The sequence below is a fragment of the Meleagris gallopavo genome, chromosome 3 (assembly GCF_000146605.3).
Source record: "Meleagris gallopavo isolate NT-WF06-2002-E0010 breed Aviagen turkey brand Nicholas breeding stock chromosome 3, Turkey_5.1, whole genome shotgun sequence".
NCBI lineage: Eukaryota > Metazoa > Chordata > Aves > Galliformes > Phasianidae > Meleagris > Meleagris gallopavo.
In genome coordinates, this window is record NC_015013.2 from 69,789,817 (window position 1) to 69,807,447 (window position 17,631).

Consider the following 17,631-nt stretch of genomic DNA (forward strand, 5'->3'; position numbering starts at 1 on the left):
AACAATATCAATCATTTATTGTACTGATAGGCAGATAATCTATTCACTATTCCTTCACTTTACATATACAATTGTATTTCACATTGCATAGAGCGAACAAGCAGGTGAGAAGTTAAATCACTGTGTGGAGTGGGAGTAAAGCCATGGGAATGAGCTAAATTAATTTCACTTCAGTTTTTGTGCCTTTCTTCAGCAAGGCCCCATCCTGCACTCCATAACATTCCAAGGCCAAGGCTGAGGGAGCCTGGGGCCTTAGGGCTGTTTCTGAAATGGCATTTAGTTGCCTGAGTTCACCTGAGGTCACGGATTAATTTCAGTGGGATTTGAGTGCCAAAATAATCTTGGAGGATCTGAGCCTCATTGCTTGAGATACATTTCAAATAAAATGCATTTCCTTCTGCTTGTTAAGTAAGAGATGCATTTGAGAAGTTATATAAAGCTAATCTTCTAACCTGCTTCTGAAACAGCTTTCTGTGTATGGAAGCAACACAGATTTAATGACTTTAAGACACAGCCCAATGTCCTTCCGACACCAATATATACTGTGTGCGATGGCCTGGATGTTCATAGAAGTGCTGGTACAAAGATGGTGTAAAGTAAAAAAGCCAGGCCAAAAAAAAAAAAAAAAAGGAAGGAAGAGCTTGTTCCATACTACATTTCACATTTAAAAAAATACCTTTCTAGCTTAATAGAAAGCAGAACATGGGTAAACTGAATTACTTAACTGTTATAAAATCTTTACTAGATCTTTTGTTTATTTTAGTGTTAACTTTTATTGGTATTATTACAGATTAATAACTCGGTGTAAGATCCAAGGAGGCACAATTTTTCAAAATAATCGTTTTGTCCTTTACATGATACAGAAAAGAACATCCAGGAGATAGACAAACTAGACAACAATAGTCTTAGGATATTAAATTTAATCATAGATTACACGGAATATGATGTAAAAACAGCAATTTACTAGAATAATATAACCTGCAAAATGTGAAAATAGTTTAGAAAATGGATTGTCATATTCTCTGACACAGCAATAGTCATGAAAGGTACACTTATAATATCATATGTTAATCTCTGTATTAACTATGCTATCTGTCACTTAGCCAGGATTCCAAGACAGATTAAAGGCATTTGTTTCTGAAGTGCCTATGTTTAAATTCAGTAAAGTTAAACAGCAAGATTGAGAACAGTATATTTTTGTCAACTACTGCGTGGAGATCTATCCCAGATAAATGCTTCCTCTATATACTTTGAATTCATAATGAGAAGAGTAGTTGAAAAATTACAGAGAGCACAGACCTGTAAGTGGATGGTTTGACAACTGGAAATATTTCTTGGTAACTTTTGGAGTGTAGACATGCCTACTTCTTTTTCTTATTCCAACCTAAATCATATTTCTTCTAAATTTGTATCATATATTTAAAAAAAAAACAAAAAAAAGTGTAGTTGTGAGTGGAAAAGAGATTTCTAGACCTTTTGTTATGTAGATCAACAAGGAAAAATGTTGCAAGTGTCAAAGGATATGGTAACCACAACAACGGCAGGCGTAACTTTTTTTCAGGCATGTTCATGAAAGCAAAAAAAAAAAAAAGACCAACCCCAACATGTTTTAGTTTCTTTTGAATATACAGACTGGCCCAAACATAGACATTCTCTTTATCAATCTTATTGTTACAAAAACTGTACATTACAAACAGTATAGAAACAAACTTAAAGGAATGTGCCACACATCCTGGCTAATTTTCTATATGCAGTTTAAAAATACAGCCTACTCCCTTATAGTGCACAGTTATCGTGTAGATAGAATACATCACTAGTTAAGTGGACATGAGAGAAGAGTTTTAATTTTCCTCAGCACAGAGAATAAGAGCCAGTTCTGCTCGGTAAAGCTTTCCTCCATCAGACAAGGCCATGATGCTTTTCTTGTATGTCGCAAGGTTGTTAATGTCTAATTCCTATTTAAAGAACAGATAATGCTTTATAATCCTGTTTAGTTACCAGCATGAACAAGTTTGCTGCCAATAGCAGAAAATAAAGAGGGGAAAAAAAAAATAAATGTTCTCAGCCTTTCTAACAGTAACACATTGAAGATGTTGTTGCATATTTACATGATCCGTGTTATAGGCATGTGTTAGACTGCTGCTAGTTGATGCCTCATAAGCAAGCTTTTGAAAGTGTTGCTGTGTAATCACAATTCCCTTAGTGAAGGCTTTACACTGCTATGACTTCTGCCAAGATTTTTAGTTGTGCCTTGACTTCAGGAATTATGACTTAGAAGTTCTATATTTATCTTAATTGGGTGGATTAAAGTGTCCTTAAAATCCAAATTAAATCTAATCTCTAAGGGGAAAAAAGCCCTCTGGGATTACCTTTTTGTTCTTTTCACAGAGATCCTTCAGTAGTGCATCAAGTTCATTTTCATCTATATATCCATTGCCATCCTGAAAAATAGCATTAAAGAGAACATCAAGCATTTGTTCTTCTTTTCAGAGGTTTTCCCCAAATTCAGAAAACAAGTGCCATTAAACTAATTAGTTACTAAAAAGGCTTTTTAAAGACTTACTTGATCATACATCTCAAAGGCTTTATTGAACTCTTTTGCACACATTTTGACACCCTAAACACCAAAAAGAAAAAAAAATCCATTTATGACACTGAGTATGTGTAATATTAACAGTTTAACCACAAGACAATGAATTCTTACCTGAAATTTAATAAGAAAATTTTCCTGTACTGGGAGTAGCCTTTGGAGACAAAAAACAAAGGTCAACATATTTACTGTAATTAGTATATAGTATTTGTTCTGAAAAGAGACAAGAGGCATACCTGGCTAGTTCAGTAAGCTCCAACTTTCCATCATTATTTGCATCAAACATCCTGAGCTGAAAGAGTACATATTTTTACATTACTAATTGCAATTAATTAACATAGTAAAGAAAACACTTATTTGGAAAACAAACTTAATGAAATTTAGCCTTTATTTAACACTGAAGTGATGGCCCCAGGTTTTAAACTGTCTCATTTGCCATGTAATACATGTCTTTAAAGTGCGGAAGGAATAATTTATAGTAATTAATTCTACTGCAAAAGCCTGATAAGAAACCAGATGAACAATTTTGATTAATCTACTCTAAGGTAGGTCTTAACCTGCCTAGAGTGATGAATGTCCCATATAAGATGTGCTTGAATTATTTATAAGATAGAAGTGTTGACATGATAACATTTTACTTTTTACTTCATGCCATGATATAATAATAGCATCATTATTCTCCTTTCATAGGGCTGGAACAATAGTCAGGTAAAGTTCAACAGAATTCCAGACATTCAATTTCTTAGGAAATTTCATTAGGACATTTCATTCAATTGACTGCTGGGCTTAAGTATGTAAAGATTGCATTCTTTTTCTGTGATATATTTCAAGAAAAGACTGAAGAGGTGCAGTAGACATTTTATTGGTAGTATAAAAATGGGAAATCAAGTGTCTGCAAATAATTGTAATCAAATTGTAGGAATAAAAATATATAAAATTTGACAAAACAGGCAAATACTACTTCTAATCACTCTTAATCATCATATTGCTTTAGAATGCTTTCCATTTAGCCCTTGAAAAGATGTGCTCCTGCTGCATATATTTGTTATTAGAAGTAGCTGGAGATATTATCCCTGCATGGAGCTTCCTCTCCCATTTTTTCTGTCTATACAGTTCAATTTTTCTACTTTCAAATAGTATTTTGCCTTTGCTGTGTAAGAGACACAAAAGCAGCAAACTGTACAAAGCATTTTTAGGCATTGTACTGAAAACAAACACCACCACCCACACTCATCCCATCACTTTCAATCACAGTAATTCCAGATGTAATTTTTAGATAAGAGGAAAAGTTGAGCTGTGTACCAAGGTAAGTGTACATCCTTTCAAACACAGAAATAATGCCACGAAAGAAGACTCATTTTCATTTTTCTAATATACAATGAATGGCAATGGGGAACTGAAAAGAGACCAATTCTATAAACATTTATTTCTGTATAACACCCTAGCTCCTTCTAACACCTCCCTTCCTTGTATAAAAGCATCTGCTTTGCATGCATTTCACATGAAGGAGTTACATTTGGAGGAGATAAGCAGTAGGAGCTGTAAAGTCAATTATTTTGATAGGTTGTTAGTAGCTGGCTGTGCTTGCCTGCAGCTTCTGGATGCTGTATGTTTTCCATTAGTCTTAGTTCTGAGTTTCTGGGGAGATTATGGAAGTGTTGGCTTTAAAAGTTCTTATAGCTCTTAATTCTGTGTCAATGTGTCTCTCTGCAGAGGCACTTTAATATGAAGGTCTGAAAGCTCTTTCAATGAACAGGATATGTGTTTTATCTTCACCAGGGAATAAACAGTGACAATTGCTAAAGGTAAATTTAGGTAAATTGCTTGTACTAGAACAACAAACCAGCAGACTTCTGTCAGGAAAGAAACAAGTTTTGATCAACCATTCTCAGACTTCAAGCCACTTCGAGTGCTTGCATCAAAAACCTAGCATGTTTTTGATGGCTTAAAATATTTTGGGATAAAACCAAACTGGGAAAACAAAAGTACAGTGTTAGAAATTTCATGAAAACAAAAGTTCTGAGTCTTTTTCATCTTGAAATTTCCATTCAGATGCCAATAGTTGTCTATACCATGTAACACAGTAGTGGTGGATAGAAGGAATGCCCCAAGGAAATAGTTGATTTAAGGCCAGAGAGGTGACAGTTTGGTTGCAGTGCATATTAAAAATATTAAATTATTCTTTTATAAATACACAGAGGAAGTGAGAAGAGTGTGGTGCTTGTAAATCTGTTAAGAATCCATCATGCATTGATGGCTTTTAGGACAAGAGACAAACACTGCAAGCAGGGAAAATATACAAAGTAGTCTCAAATTAATTTGATCAAAGTATGATAATGTAATTAGTCTTATGAAAAGCACAGTTTTTGTCCTATGAACTCTGAAGATTTGGTTTTACCCCTAATGGAATGGGGAAGTAAAACAGGGGAACGTTCTTTGCACCACACTGTGACAGGATCTACTGTTTAATAAGCACCAAGAAGGTTCAAAATTCCTGAGCATTTTTGTAGCAGCACTGAAAACTACACAGCTACAGGAGTACTTGCAGTGCTTGATGTCATCTCTGTGCTGCAATGACACAGCAGCCTCATTTGTCCTCATTATGACTTAGCGGGGCCCCAGTAATTTGGAACCTTCTAGCAGCTGAATATAAACACAGTCTTGACAAAATATGCCTTTGTAGATTCTTACCATTATTTCTGTATATTCTGTTAGCTTTGAGTCTTCAATCTGCTTATTTGCTTTCTGTAATAAATCTTTCAAGAAACTCTGTTAGAATAAAGAGAATGTAACAGGTGAGTTTTTATCTATGGTATAAAATGCTTGACTTGCTAACTTCAAATTAAAGTAATGGGAAATACTACTTCCAATTTAATTTTTATTGTTGCAGTTCAAAATAAGTAAGAAAAGGCGTAGCAATTAACAGTTAGGTCTGTAACAGTTTCTTTATGATCATTTCAACTATACTACACAATTTCATAAAGCATTATACATTGTATGATATTTGTTGTAATGTGAATTTGGAAGAAATGGCTTGGCTCTCAAGCATACTTCTTCCTAATCAGTAAACCAACTAACCTTGAGACTCCTTGGAAAACTTGGGTGACAACATAGGAACAATGTTACAGAAAAGATCAATGATTAATCATTTTCCTCCTTGCCTGTGGCAGTAACTGATGCTGGTTACTCCCTCTCACCTCATACTTAAAATCTGTGTGGCCAATTTCGCTAGATTTTTTTTTTTTTTTAATGAGAATTGGATGTGGCATCCTGTGGCTTTCTAATCAGATATTTTGAATGACAGCCATTTTTATTTAAAAAAAAATAATATCGATTCTACCCATGCAGAGGTTGCAATTACAAGATTGTTACAAGGAGTACAGCTGAAATTTTGTAAATGGACATTACTACAGAAATATGTTTAATCTTATGTGCTTTCATGGAAAATAGGGCTAACCTGTCCATTGGAATGTCTTGTGACAAGATCATCTACACTTAAATTTTCCATGCCATTATCTGATCTGAGCTGTTGCCAAACCATTTCCAAATATGCAGTGATGGAGAATCTGACTCCTCCTGAGACAACATATTCCACTGCCAGTATTGTTGATGGAAAGTTTTGCTCATTTCCAACCTTAATTGCTCTTTGAAAGTAATTAAGTAGGTGTATTCCTTACACAGCAAATATTTAAAATGTTTGGGCATGGCAAAAAATATCAATTATTCCTAAAACTAAAATTTCACAATTATGTCTTTTTTCAGAGACTTGTTTCTCTCAGATCTCATAGCACATGAGAGATAGGACCATTAGGGGTCCAGTTAAAATTTCTTAGTTCAACTATTCCTAAGTCAGCCCTGCCTTTTTAAAGTCCGTTTTAAATTATAGCAGCTGGCAACAGTCTGTAAAGAACTGTCTAACAACTGGAGAGTTATCAAGAGCTGCATGTTTGGTCTCCTCCTACTTGTGACTTGTGACAACTTCTGATACACCAATGTGCTGTGAGCAGGCAGCAGAAGAATGGGCTTGTCTGTCTGCGGGCTACATTGAAGAGGATTCCTTGGCAAGTGCCATACGCGTACAAAACTCAAAGAAGAAGGGAAAAGGAATAAATTGAAAAAAATAATCCAAACTAGATGGATAAACACTGCTAAGTCTCTTGCTATGAATGGTTTTGATTACTCTGAATATAATCTACAGCAACCAAACTGTGGAAAAAGGCTCCTTTCTACTCAATCTGCTGTATATGGCAGCTCTCCTATGGGGAAAGGCTGAGAGAGCTCAAATTATTCAGCCTGAAGAAGAGGAGACACAGGGGAATTTCATCAGTGTCTATAAATATGTGAAGGAAGGGTGCAAAGAGGACAAGAAGCAATGGGCACAAATTGGAGCACAGGAGGTCCCTCTGGGTAGCAGGTAGAACTTCTGTGTTGTGCATTACTGGAGCACTGGCACAGGATGCCCAGAGGCTGTGGATAATCCTCCCTGGAGACCTTCAGAAGCCACCTGGCCATGGGCCTGGGCCCCCTGCTCTGGGTGTCCCTGCTGGAGCACAGGTGGGACAGACGGACCCTGTCAGCTTCAGCCATTCTGTAGTCCTGCAACTATGATTCAGCACCTACAAATTTATGTTAGTTTTACGACAAGAGTAAATCATTCTAGTTTCAAGTTTTGTTAATTCTCTAGGACTGAGATGATTAATGGAATGATTCTGCCCTTTTTATGCATTTTAAAACTGATAGCTAACTCCCACCAAGTTAGCTGAGCATGGGCAAGAAAATTCCAGTTGTGTTAACAGTAGCACAGTGGAAACTGAACAAGTTTTATGATACTTGAGAGAGCACAAGCTGCCCAGTAGCATAATGATTAATAGTAATTATGCCCATAGGAAAAAAAGAAAAAAAAAACCACGCACACACAAAACAAACAACATCACAAAACCAGCCTACCCTAAACAGCCTCTGAGAAGAACGGTGTGTCTTACACAGGACTGTCTGGTTTCCCAGGACAGAAATAATCTTTCCTACTTCTCAGCCAGAGCATCAGCCATCTCAAGTCACTTGAGACAAATATTCATTTGTTAAACCACATTTTTAGAAACATTTATCAGATTAGAGATGCACTTTAAATGATTTACTGGTGATAAAAACACCATCTAATCATATTGCTTTCAGTCATGTCTGAAATGCAAAAATACGCACCAATGAGTACGAACAAACAGATCCAATGTCCATAATCCAATCTCAAATCTCATTTTGTGCACACTCATTAGTATCAGCTTACCTTAAGTTCCTCAGAATCAATGAAGCCACTGTGGTCACTGTCATATTTTCTCCATGTCTGCAATCAGATGATTTGATAATGAATTTATGGCAATCAGGTCTTTGATTATTTTACAGAAGGAAAATTTTCACAGTCTACCTGCATGAAGTCTTCACTTGACTTTAGCTGCTGGCACCTAAAGAACAACAGGAAATTCTCCTCCGTCGGCAACACCTGAGCAAGCTGTGACAGATTTTAAAAAATTAAATTAAATTCTGATTTTCCATTAGGCCAGATGAGCTTTTGAATGAGTATGACACTTTTAAAAGCATGTGAAATTCTTCGTGGTCCTACTGTCCTAGTGTGGCCTCACAAGAACCTACATCCCATAAGCCCAAATATCTGGATGATGCCTCTGAAAGGCTTCTGGCCTGCAGCTTTTTCATATTCATCCAAGTCAAATAGAAGTGAGGTCTGAGAGAAGGCAATGAAACAGCAGTTTACTGAAGGAAAAAGGAAAAAAATTGACCTATTCAAAGTCAGGATCTGTGGTGAAAACCTCAGAATCAGTGTGAAAGGGAAAGCATGAAACAAAGATGTTTAACGGATGAGTTTGAAGGACCATGAAAATTAAGAAAGTGAGGAATAAAAATCACTAATAGATACCGAATATGAGGAAGAAGAGGCAGGAACCTGTGTGTAAGGAAAGCAGAAAAATAAACCAGAAAAAAAGAAAAGAAGAAAAAAAAAAGAGTATTTGAAATTTGGTAGGGCAAGGAAATGAAAACCAGCCATCATTTGTCAGATCCAGAAATGTGTTCAAGAAGAGCTATAAATATCAGAAGGAAATCAAAACTACTTTTAGCCCTACAGAATCAGGGGTGTTTTTTTTCCAATGTCTGTGTTACAAAAGGCTTTTTTAAAATCAGACATTATTGTACTGATTTTTGAAAATGTTCATTTACTATAACACAATTTTGACAAGTGACAAATGTAGAAGATGGAGAATATGCTATATAATTTAATGTAAAATCATGATTTGTTTTTAACAAAAGCCCAATATTTCTTTTTCTGTGCTTAAAATGTATGAAATATTTTTTGATTAGAGAAAACTTTTAACTTGAAGAATAGACCAGCTGTGCTTACTAGGAAGAGAAAACAGGGAAAGCAAGATATCTTAGCTACATTATTTATGAAAAATGACATCTGCAGACTTCCTGTATCCCCATCTTAAAATTTGTATTCACATTTTTGTTTCTGTGCATGCATTTCACATGCTCAGATTTCTTGTTTTGCTATTGCCTTATTTAGTGCTATCACCCAACTGCTTAGGTTTTTTAGGGGGTTCCCATGGTACTGTAGGTGACTTCAGCTCTCCCTCTCACTTTATAGGCACAACAGGAGGATGGAAACAGATCTCTAGTTTCTCTAAAATTATCTGTTTAAGAAGTCAGTCATATTCATTGAGTACTTGTACAACTGAAAACACAAGTCAAAGTACTCTTCTTACAGAACAGAGCCACTGATTACAGACTGCCAAACGCATCAGTGTTTTGAGTGCTTTTGCTAAATGGCTGAATTGCAAATCTAATCAACTTAAACAATGTGTTTTTGTCAGCAGCTTTTGAAATCTACTCCATTATAAATAGCAAATAATGTATGGATAAGTATGCATTCATATAGGTGTAGCAGCTAAATATGTGGAAGTTAGTACTGATTTATGGAAAATTTTCCTTATTTCTCCCATGAGAGGAGGCTCTGACTTTTGGAGTAAATCAGCAGTGCTGCTCAACAGCAAACACTGAATGGAAGAACTGATAAAAACACATAGTTTGGGGAAGAGACTGCTTATGACAGTGGGACCTTTCCAAAGAATCATGAACAGCTTACTAGCAGTACCAAACTGGGTATGAGGCACAGAATATATTACCTCTGGAAGAAAATTGCCACATTTTAAACTGCACTTCCTGCCCTTTGTAGGTCACATGCAGAGAAAAGCACAGGCTTTTACACTACACTACTGCTACTGAGCAGTAGCTCAATATCCAATATTAGCTTGGACTCCCATCACAAGTCTTTCCTGGCTTCCTTCTTTAGTACCCTCTAGCATAATGCAAACAATACAGCTAAAGAGAAATCCAGTTCTCGTAGCTTTTACATCAACAGCATTAGACTGCTTCTTGTTGGGAACTCTGCACTATTAAGGGATAGGGAACTTCCTAGTCACTGCTATAGAGAGGAAAGATGGGAATCTGCTGTTTGACTTCTTGGTGAGGAAGGACATACTGGGACCCTGTGAGCGTGTCTGAATGCTACAAGTTCCCACACATGGCAGCAACTCAGTACTTCTGTGCACCCCACTGCTTTCGTGAGTAAGAGAGGACAACAACAAAGCCCAAGCTTGACTTAACTCTCTCTCAGCTACAGGCTGAGGTAGATCTTTATAGGCTACCTAGCAGAAAAAAATACTCTCAGTATTAAGACAATATAAAAACTATTTTCTAGAAATCATTCTTTAAATAAATGTTGGTAATTAAGTTCTTTTTGTATAATTCAGCGAATTTTCTTCTCAAAATCCTATAATGGAGAATGGGAGTAAAAATAATATTTTACAGTAGTAAGTAGTTATTTTTATGGCAGAACCAAGTGTCAAAGGATGTGAATGTGGAATTACTACTGTCCCGAGTCTCAAAAATCCATGTTCCACATCTACATTTTAGTCCAAGCATTGGCCGGAATGAACACAAAAAGTGAAAGAAAGGTCTCTTACAAAATAATAAGCAAGTATAGAGGTCTGGATCTGCATTTAGCTTGTGAATGTTGGCTAAGACCTAGAGGACTAAGTGTAGGGTGCTTCCAAAGACAAAGCTGACATTTAATCTGAGCACCAAACTGAAAATCCAGTCCTTCCTCTATGAAGCCACCCAGGTCTCCTCTTTACCTCAGCCCACAAAACTCATTATGTGAAAGACATTTTCCTTCAGCTGCTGGGGTATACAGTCTGATGGCTGGGAATCCAAATGCATTTACATATAAATTTTTTTAAACAACATTCATACTTCTTTATTTCAGAAAAAAATGTGCTTACTGTATTATGTAAATTGGGAACAATCTGGAATTACTGGGCATTCTTATTTATAAGGAAGGAGAATCAAGTCCAAATAGCAACTTTAACATCATACTGCTTGTAAAACTTAGGCTGAGTCCCATCAGCACTTTCCAAATCAAGCTTCATGCTGATGTCAGTGAAATAAAATATAGATATTGGGTTAGGAAACTGCTATATTAAGGGAGAGAGTTCCTTCAGTCACTGGACTGAGTGCTGTCATTATTCAGTGGCTTCAGTGGATGCTGAGTATGCTTGGCAGCTCACTGGAGATGGTAAGCACCTTACCATATTAGGCCCTGTGGGATTTGCTCACCTTTACGCATTAAGTCAATAGTACAATCAGAAATAGAACTTGAAAGGCAAAACTCTCAGTTATCTTCCCTAAGTAAAGAACAACAGTCACTGCAGGCACTGTCTACTTATTCTTCTTGCATAATGCTTGCTATTACACAATTCAAAAGTACTGAATTAAATGGGATTATTCAATAATAAACGAATAAGCAGTTGTTAGCAAAAAAATAATTTGTAATGCTAAGTATTGTCAAAAGATGCATTTTTAAATTTGCTTATAGCCGCAAGTAAAAGAAACTGTGTTTCCATAATTTAGTCATAGCTATGCTTTCGTATACGTAAGTATTTTCAATTCAAACACATGACTGAGGAGGAAAGATATCCTGAAATGATGTACTAAATCACTAGTGATACATCCTACTGATTAGAGTTTTACAGACTCGAATCAGTCTTCTATTTTAAAAATAGCTACTGACCCAAGGTTGGTCACTGTAGAAATTTTGCAGACCTGGCTTGCTTTCAGCTGTTTCTTAATTAGCTCTCTTAGATCATATTTCATACTATCAGAAAAAAATAATAATCACATTTAATAATAAAACTGCAGTCTTTACTGCACTCAATGTGACATAAATGAGTTGTAGACTTAGGCTTGAAATAGTGATTTCTCAAGCTGTAACCCAATGAACTCTCCGATTTGCAGCACTGAACAATGAAAGCATGAGAAAATACAATGGTTCCCTACTTCCCAGAAAGTCATCTAAATTATACGATTGTTGAGAGTCTGCAAGTGTAGAAAAGGTTGGCTGACTGCATCTTTGTTCTCTTTAGAAAGTGGTAGAAAGGAATGGAAATATTCTGCTTCAGATTTGGTTAAAGAAACCTGAGGGCTGGATTACAACTACGCTTAAAATTTTGTTTAAGTTTGCCATGATTAACATCCTATTTTACCACATATGTGCATTGACTACCTAGTGACTGCCCAACTACATTCACTTACAAGTTACCTAACTACAGGAGTGGTGACAGAGTGTTAGTTCAAAATCATATGAAGAGATAAATCATATTTACCTTTCACAATTTAAATTTCTAAAATAGAGCTTTTAGCTACTTTACAGGAAAACTGCATTGCTATTGATGTTTATTTATACTGAATCAAGTATGCAAAGTTAAATGAAATAGTGAAATACCTGGCAAAGGGTAAGGAATATTTTGCTTTTGGGTAAGGAAAAAAATCATTAGTGAAAAAAACACTAAAGATTCTTAGAGAAAGAAATTTTCTGTTTTACTAAAAATCCAAACATTTTTACAAATATGCCCATACTGGTCTGTGCTAAGTGTATTTTCTATAAGTAAACGTGTTAGTCATTTATTATAGGGTGACTATCTTACCTCAACAATTCCTATTTTTCCATCAGTAGCCTTGCCATACTGGTCCACAAAAGCTTTCATTTCAGGTGTTAAGTCCTGTAAAGTTACAATGAGAGAATCAATATTTTTCAGATGCAGAGAAATGTATGCAAAGTACTTAAATATTCCATTAGTTGTCAATAAATTTACTACATTTGATTAAATATTTACACTTAATTATAGCTAGATTTCTCAAGTTGAAATGAAATTCAATAATTTTTTTTAGGATAGATAACATCATTGTGATAAATTTTACTTCCTAAGGGGTGATATTATAGTCAACGTGAGTGATTGGTTTCTAAATACTTAGAACTCCTATTTTGGTTTACAGAATAAAGAAATTGAGAAGACAGATGCGTTGGAAGATATGTATAACAGCTCTTTTGTTTGAGAAGATGACAGTGAAGTTTATGGATAATTATTAATCTGTTTTCTCAGTTTTCATTATTAAATGACAAAACTGAAGGCAATGCAAAATCCTTCAAAATAAGAAACATTTCAGTACAATACCTCTGAATACCAATATGGCCTTTGCTCATCTGTGAGCTGATTTTACCTGAACAATGGATGCTATTTTAGCCCTAAAATAACTAATCAGAATATCATATTCCTCACTGTTTAGTATGTAGTTATCATGAAAACAGAATCCAAACGTCACTGCTGTAAGTAAGAGAGAGAAGGCCTGGGAGAGAGACAGCTTTGAGCAGCACCTTAAATCTGACATAATAAAGCCAGCATAATTGTTTCTTGTATAAATTATGTCTCCTACTATACATTTGTACTCAACTACTATCTTCAGCCTTTGCTACACTATCTTCAGCTTTTGCTACGGCAAAGGTGCCAGCCTCAGGATGAATATTTATACACCTGATTTGACACTTCAACTGGACTTGCTTTGCCTTGCTATGAGCTGCCATCAACTTTCACTACAGATTAAACTTCTATTTTTCCTTGTATTTCTTATTAGACCGAGTTAGTAAAACCATGCAGCAAGAATCAGAACTACAGCTATATTAAAATAATGGAAAATTCTATGCTTATAGATGAAGATATAGCTGTTATTAGAAATTAAAGTTTTAGTTGCTATAATAGTTCTGATTATATAGGACCTAAGTGAATTTCTCACTGGAGACACAGGAACTATCAGCTGTATAAAGTCTGTTGAAGTTTGTCCCAAATTTCAACTTCAAATGCTAACTTAAATGTCAGTTCTTTATAGATGATACAATCGTGGCCTAGTATCCTATTTATGTCAAAGTCATCCATGGCAGGTTAGTAATTTGCACAGCTTTAATTAGAGATGTAGTTATTAATACAATGCAGTTCAATGTCACCTCTCATTTAATGATCCCAAAGTGGGCACAAGTTTGTTTAGCAGTTGGAATGGAGAATTTAGACACCTGGATTTTAATTAGTCCTTATTAAATATTTTGCTAATTCTTCTAGTATCACCTCCACAGTACCAAACAGTGTTCAGCCACTAAAGGAGGCATAGCTGCACAGAGGCTAAATGAAACAGGATGCTCATCCTAGTACATAGTCCAGAAGGAGTTTTTCTTTTTCTTGGTGCTCACTTCAGCTGCTTTTGAGGTAGCTGACAAATCTTGCAAGTCATGTTATTCAAATACGTGTTGTATTTGAATACAAATCAAAAAACTTGTTTAAACTTAATCAAGTGTAGTAGCTTAACGCTTGAAGTTAGGAAATTTCGCACCTTCATCTCCCCTCCTAAAGCTTAAGAGTCACTTACCCAACCAAGAGGAGCTGTAGAAAAAACAGCTCTGTTTTGGGATGATTTTTGAAATGTAAGGATAGATGGCACTACAGAAGCGCTTACATGACTGCATTCATAAACACCTATTAAATGTTGGAATTAATATTGGAATATTGAGAAATACTGTCTTCATCTGCATATGCAGAGAAAGTGAGTTAACAGATGTGGAGTAACTTTCCAAGATCCACTCATCAACCCTCTACTGACTTCTGTGTCACTCATTTACACTCCACAGGTTCTTCTCGTAACTGGCACACTTAGAGAATGTATTGCATAAAAAGTAGGGCACAGCAAATGGAAGCTCTGTCTATATATTTATACAGTTTTTATCTTTAAAAAAGTGTCAGTTCTTTCATACTGTCTGAAAGTATGCAGATCAAATCACTATCTACCACAATGCATGAAGTGAAAACACAGTGTGACCACAGAAAAGTCGAAGCCCTTAAACCCAGTACACCTCTATCCTTTGGAGTGCTGGCAGTTCCAGCAATGGGGTTAACAGCAATCAAGTTGCATGCTATTGCTCCATCTTAGGAAAAGCAACTGTGAAAGTAGTACAGGCTTACTGTGTGGATTAATAAAAAGATTAGAATTAGAACATAATTAGAACAGCTCTCTGTAGCTGGGAATAATACTTGGAAATGTTAAACCATCCTATTCAATGACAGAATCAATGTGATTCTTTAATGCATATGGCATGACTGATGTAAAATCCAGCTATGAAGAATGCATAATTGAATATTTCAAAAATAGTGAGCAGAAAAGTGACTTGAAATACAGAAGTTAATGATGACAAAGAAGCTTTGGCGTGTTAAGGGAAGGACAGACAAGGAAATGACATATAACTTACACTAGTTTCTCAATGTGTCCCTTCTGGCAAAAGAAAAGAAATTTAAAGCTACTGAATTAGCATCCCATGAGACAAGAGATGAACTAATGAGATATTGTTTGGCAAATGAACTTTCAAATCCAAGAATCAGCTTAGATTTGAAACCTAAAATGACATATATCCATAATCCAGAAAAGAAATTCAGAGGTCAAGGTAACATCTACCAAAGGCAGAGCCAATAAACCATGTACCAAATTTGATGTTTCTTACGTGAATTGCTCTTCTCAAAAGAACACCCCAAAACCAGGCTTGATTCAGAGAATTGGCAAAAGAAAGCTTAATTAAGCTCCTGAGTATTTTCAAAGCAGAATGTGAGATACAGGGAGAGGTTACTCAAAAAACAGAATGAATGACAAAATGTAGCAGACAAGAACAGTTCTGCAAAGTTCTTCTGTGTTACTTTGAGCAAGCTCTATTTGTAAGAGATGCACACTTCTTTTCAGAGAGAAAAGATTCTGATTTTAAAGTAACTAGTATTTTAAGTTTCTAATTCATTTTTCAAATTCCTAAATACTGTCAGCATTTCTACTGACAATGCCATTGATACTAAATATAAACAGGCTTTAGTATCTTCCTTCTAACACACAAACGTAAGTTTCCTTCACTTCTGTACAGAAAAGAGATATTTTCTATTATAATATCTGAAAAGCACAGAAGTTGTACTTAGTTTTTCTGTGCAAAAAAAAAAAAAAGAAAGGAAAAAAACCACACCTATTCCCTCTGAAAACCAATTTTCTGTATGGGTTTTTGAGGCTTTTTGAAATTTTAGTTTGTTCTTATTAACACTCATGAAAATGAGTGTCTACAGCAATTGCTGTAAGAATTAACTGATAATAAGATTGTAAAAATGAGGCATTGCTGGGAGACAGATTTTCAAGTGAGTGAAGTCTGCACTCATAGAATTACTAAGAAGATAAGCACAAGAAGATTTTCCACAAAATTTAGGAGTATGATTGTTGTTTTTTTTTTCTTTTTTTCATTTGCTTCTAAAATCTACAGCAATATTAAAGTAAGTTATTGAAAGGTTATTGCTTAATTCAGAGTTTTGTTTTTTTTTTAATATAAGTAATGATAGCACACATGCTAATTGGCTAATTATTTTTTTTTCCTTCTGTTACTTGTGAAGTATTATAGCATAAATTGATTTGAATAGACTTGGTAATGTTATGTATTTGAACTTGGTGCTAAGTAGCCTGTTTTAGAAACCGATAACCCATAATTTATTTGTTAAAAAGATTCACTTCTATTTAAATTTAGATCTTTTCATGGAATCATTCCTCTCTCTTTCTCCTTCTCTCCTCTCCACACGCTCTCTTTTTTTTTCCCAAGTGGGTATAGTTTGGAGGAAATTTGTAATTAAAAAATTAATAGCTCATGCATAGAATTGCTTTGACAACAGTGTCAAAAACGTTGCTGTTTCTATTAGCAATCTGAACTACCAGGATTTGGTACTCATATTCTTGGTGTGCAACACTGGCAAAGGGCAAAAAGTGTTTAGCAGTCATCTGCAGATCTATTTACTGACCACCAAGGGGCAGGAATGCATTTCAGCCCATACTGTCCATTAAGCACGAAATTAAAAGAGCCCAACTAACTTGAAGAGTTGGGTTTTCTTTTCTATTTTCTCTCTCTTTTTAAAAGAAATTTATTTATTTTTTTAAGTATCAGTGCATATCTGGATCAGGTTGCAATAGGACAAAGTCCACGCATGACAGAAGGATAATATCCATGCATTTCTGACTTTTCTTGTTAAGCCCTTTGAGAAGTACCAGCTCACAGACCGGTGAGATGTGAACAAGACCTGCTCTCCAGCTGAACGGACACCCCTGACACCACCTTTCCAAATCAGAGGGCATGTTTCATTTAAAACCTGCTTATTTCTAACCCATCTACTTCTCTGCCTTGTGAGGCTAATGCCTGAACTGTGTGAAAGCAAAGAAGGAACCAGGACACTGGAGTTTGCTCAAGAAAACTCTTCTTTCCCAGAGGAGATGGAAAAAGTGGGGCAAAAGGTTAACCTACCAAGCCTGCCTTCTTCCGCGCCTGCTGCAGCTCCTGGATGAAGTTTTGTAGCTCCTTCCCATCCATGTACCCATTGCCTACAACGAAAAGAGTTACGCTTGCGGTCACCGCTCCCTCCAAACTCTCTCCGCTCTTCAGCGCTGCCAGGGATATCTCTAGCCCGTGTTCTCCCGGCGGAGCTGCTCCCGCACTTCTCTCCCGACCTCAACCCCAGCCGTGCCAGCTGCGGGATGGCGGCCAGGGAGTGGTGGGACCCCCAGCCTTCCCCTCGCACACCCCCCTCCAGCCT

General features: G+C 36.0%; 1 protein-coding gene across 1 annotated transcript in view; it reads right to left on the minus strand.

The window, feature by feature from the left end:
* CALB1 (calbindin 1) overlaps window positions 1–17,631 on the minus strand; it is an 18,482-nt gene continuing 851 nt past the window's right edge. Inside the window, exons 2-11 of the mRNA XM_010709115.3 lie at window positions 17,343–17,545; window positions 12,640–12,714; window positions 8,010–8,093; window positions 7,872–7,928; window positions 5,282–5,359; window positions 2,827–2,882; window positions 2,705–2,744; window positions 2,564–2,617; window positions 2,370–2,441; window positions 1–1,955 (exon numbers count right to left, since the gene is read on the minus strand). Of these exons, the coding sequence (XP_010707417.2) occupies window positions 1,842–1,955; window positions 2,370–2,441; window positions 2,564–2,617; window positions 2,705–2,744; window positions 2,827–2,882; window positions 5,282–5,359; window positions 7,872–7,928; window positions 8,010–8,093; window positions 12,640–12,714; window positions 17,343–17,545 (833 nt within the window). The 3' untranslated portion in view covers window positions 1–1,841. The remainder of the gene's footprint in view (window positions 1,956–2,369; window positions 2,442–2,563; window positions 2,618–2,704; window positions 2,745–2,826; window positions 2,883–5,281; window positions 5,360–7,871; window positions 7,929–8,009; window positions 8,094–12,639; window positions 12,715–17,342; window positions 17,546–17,631) is intronic.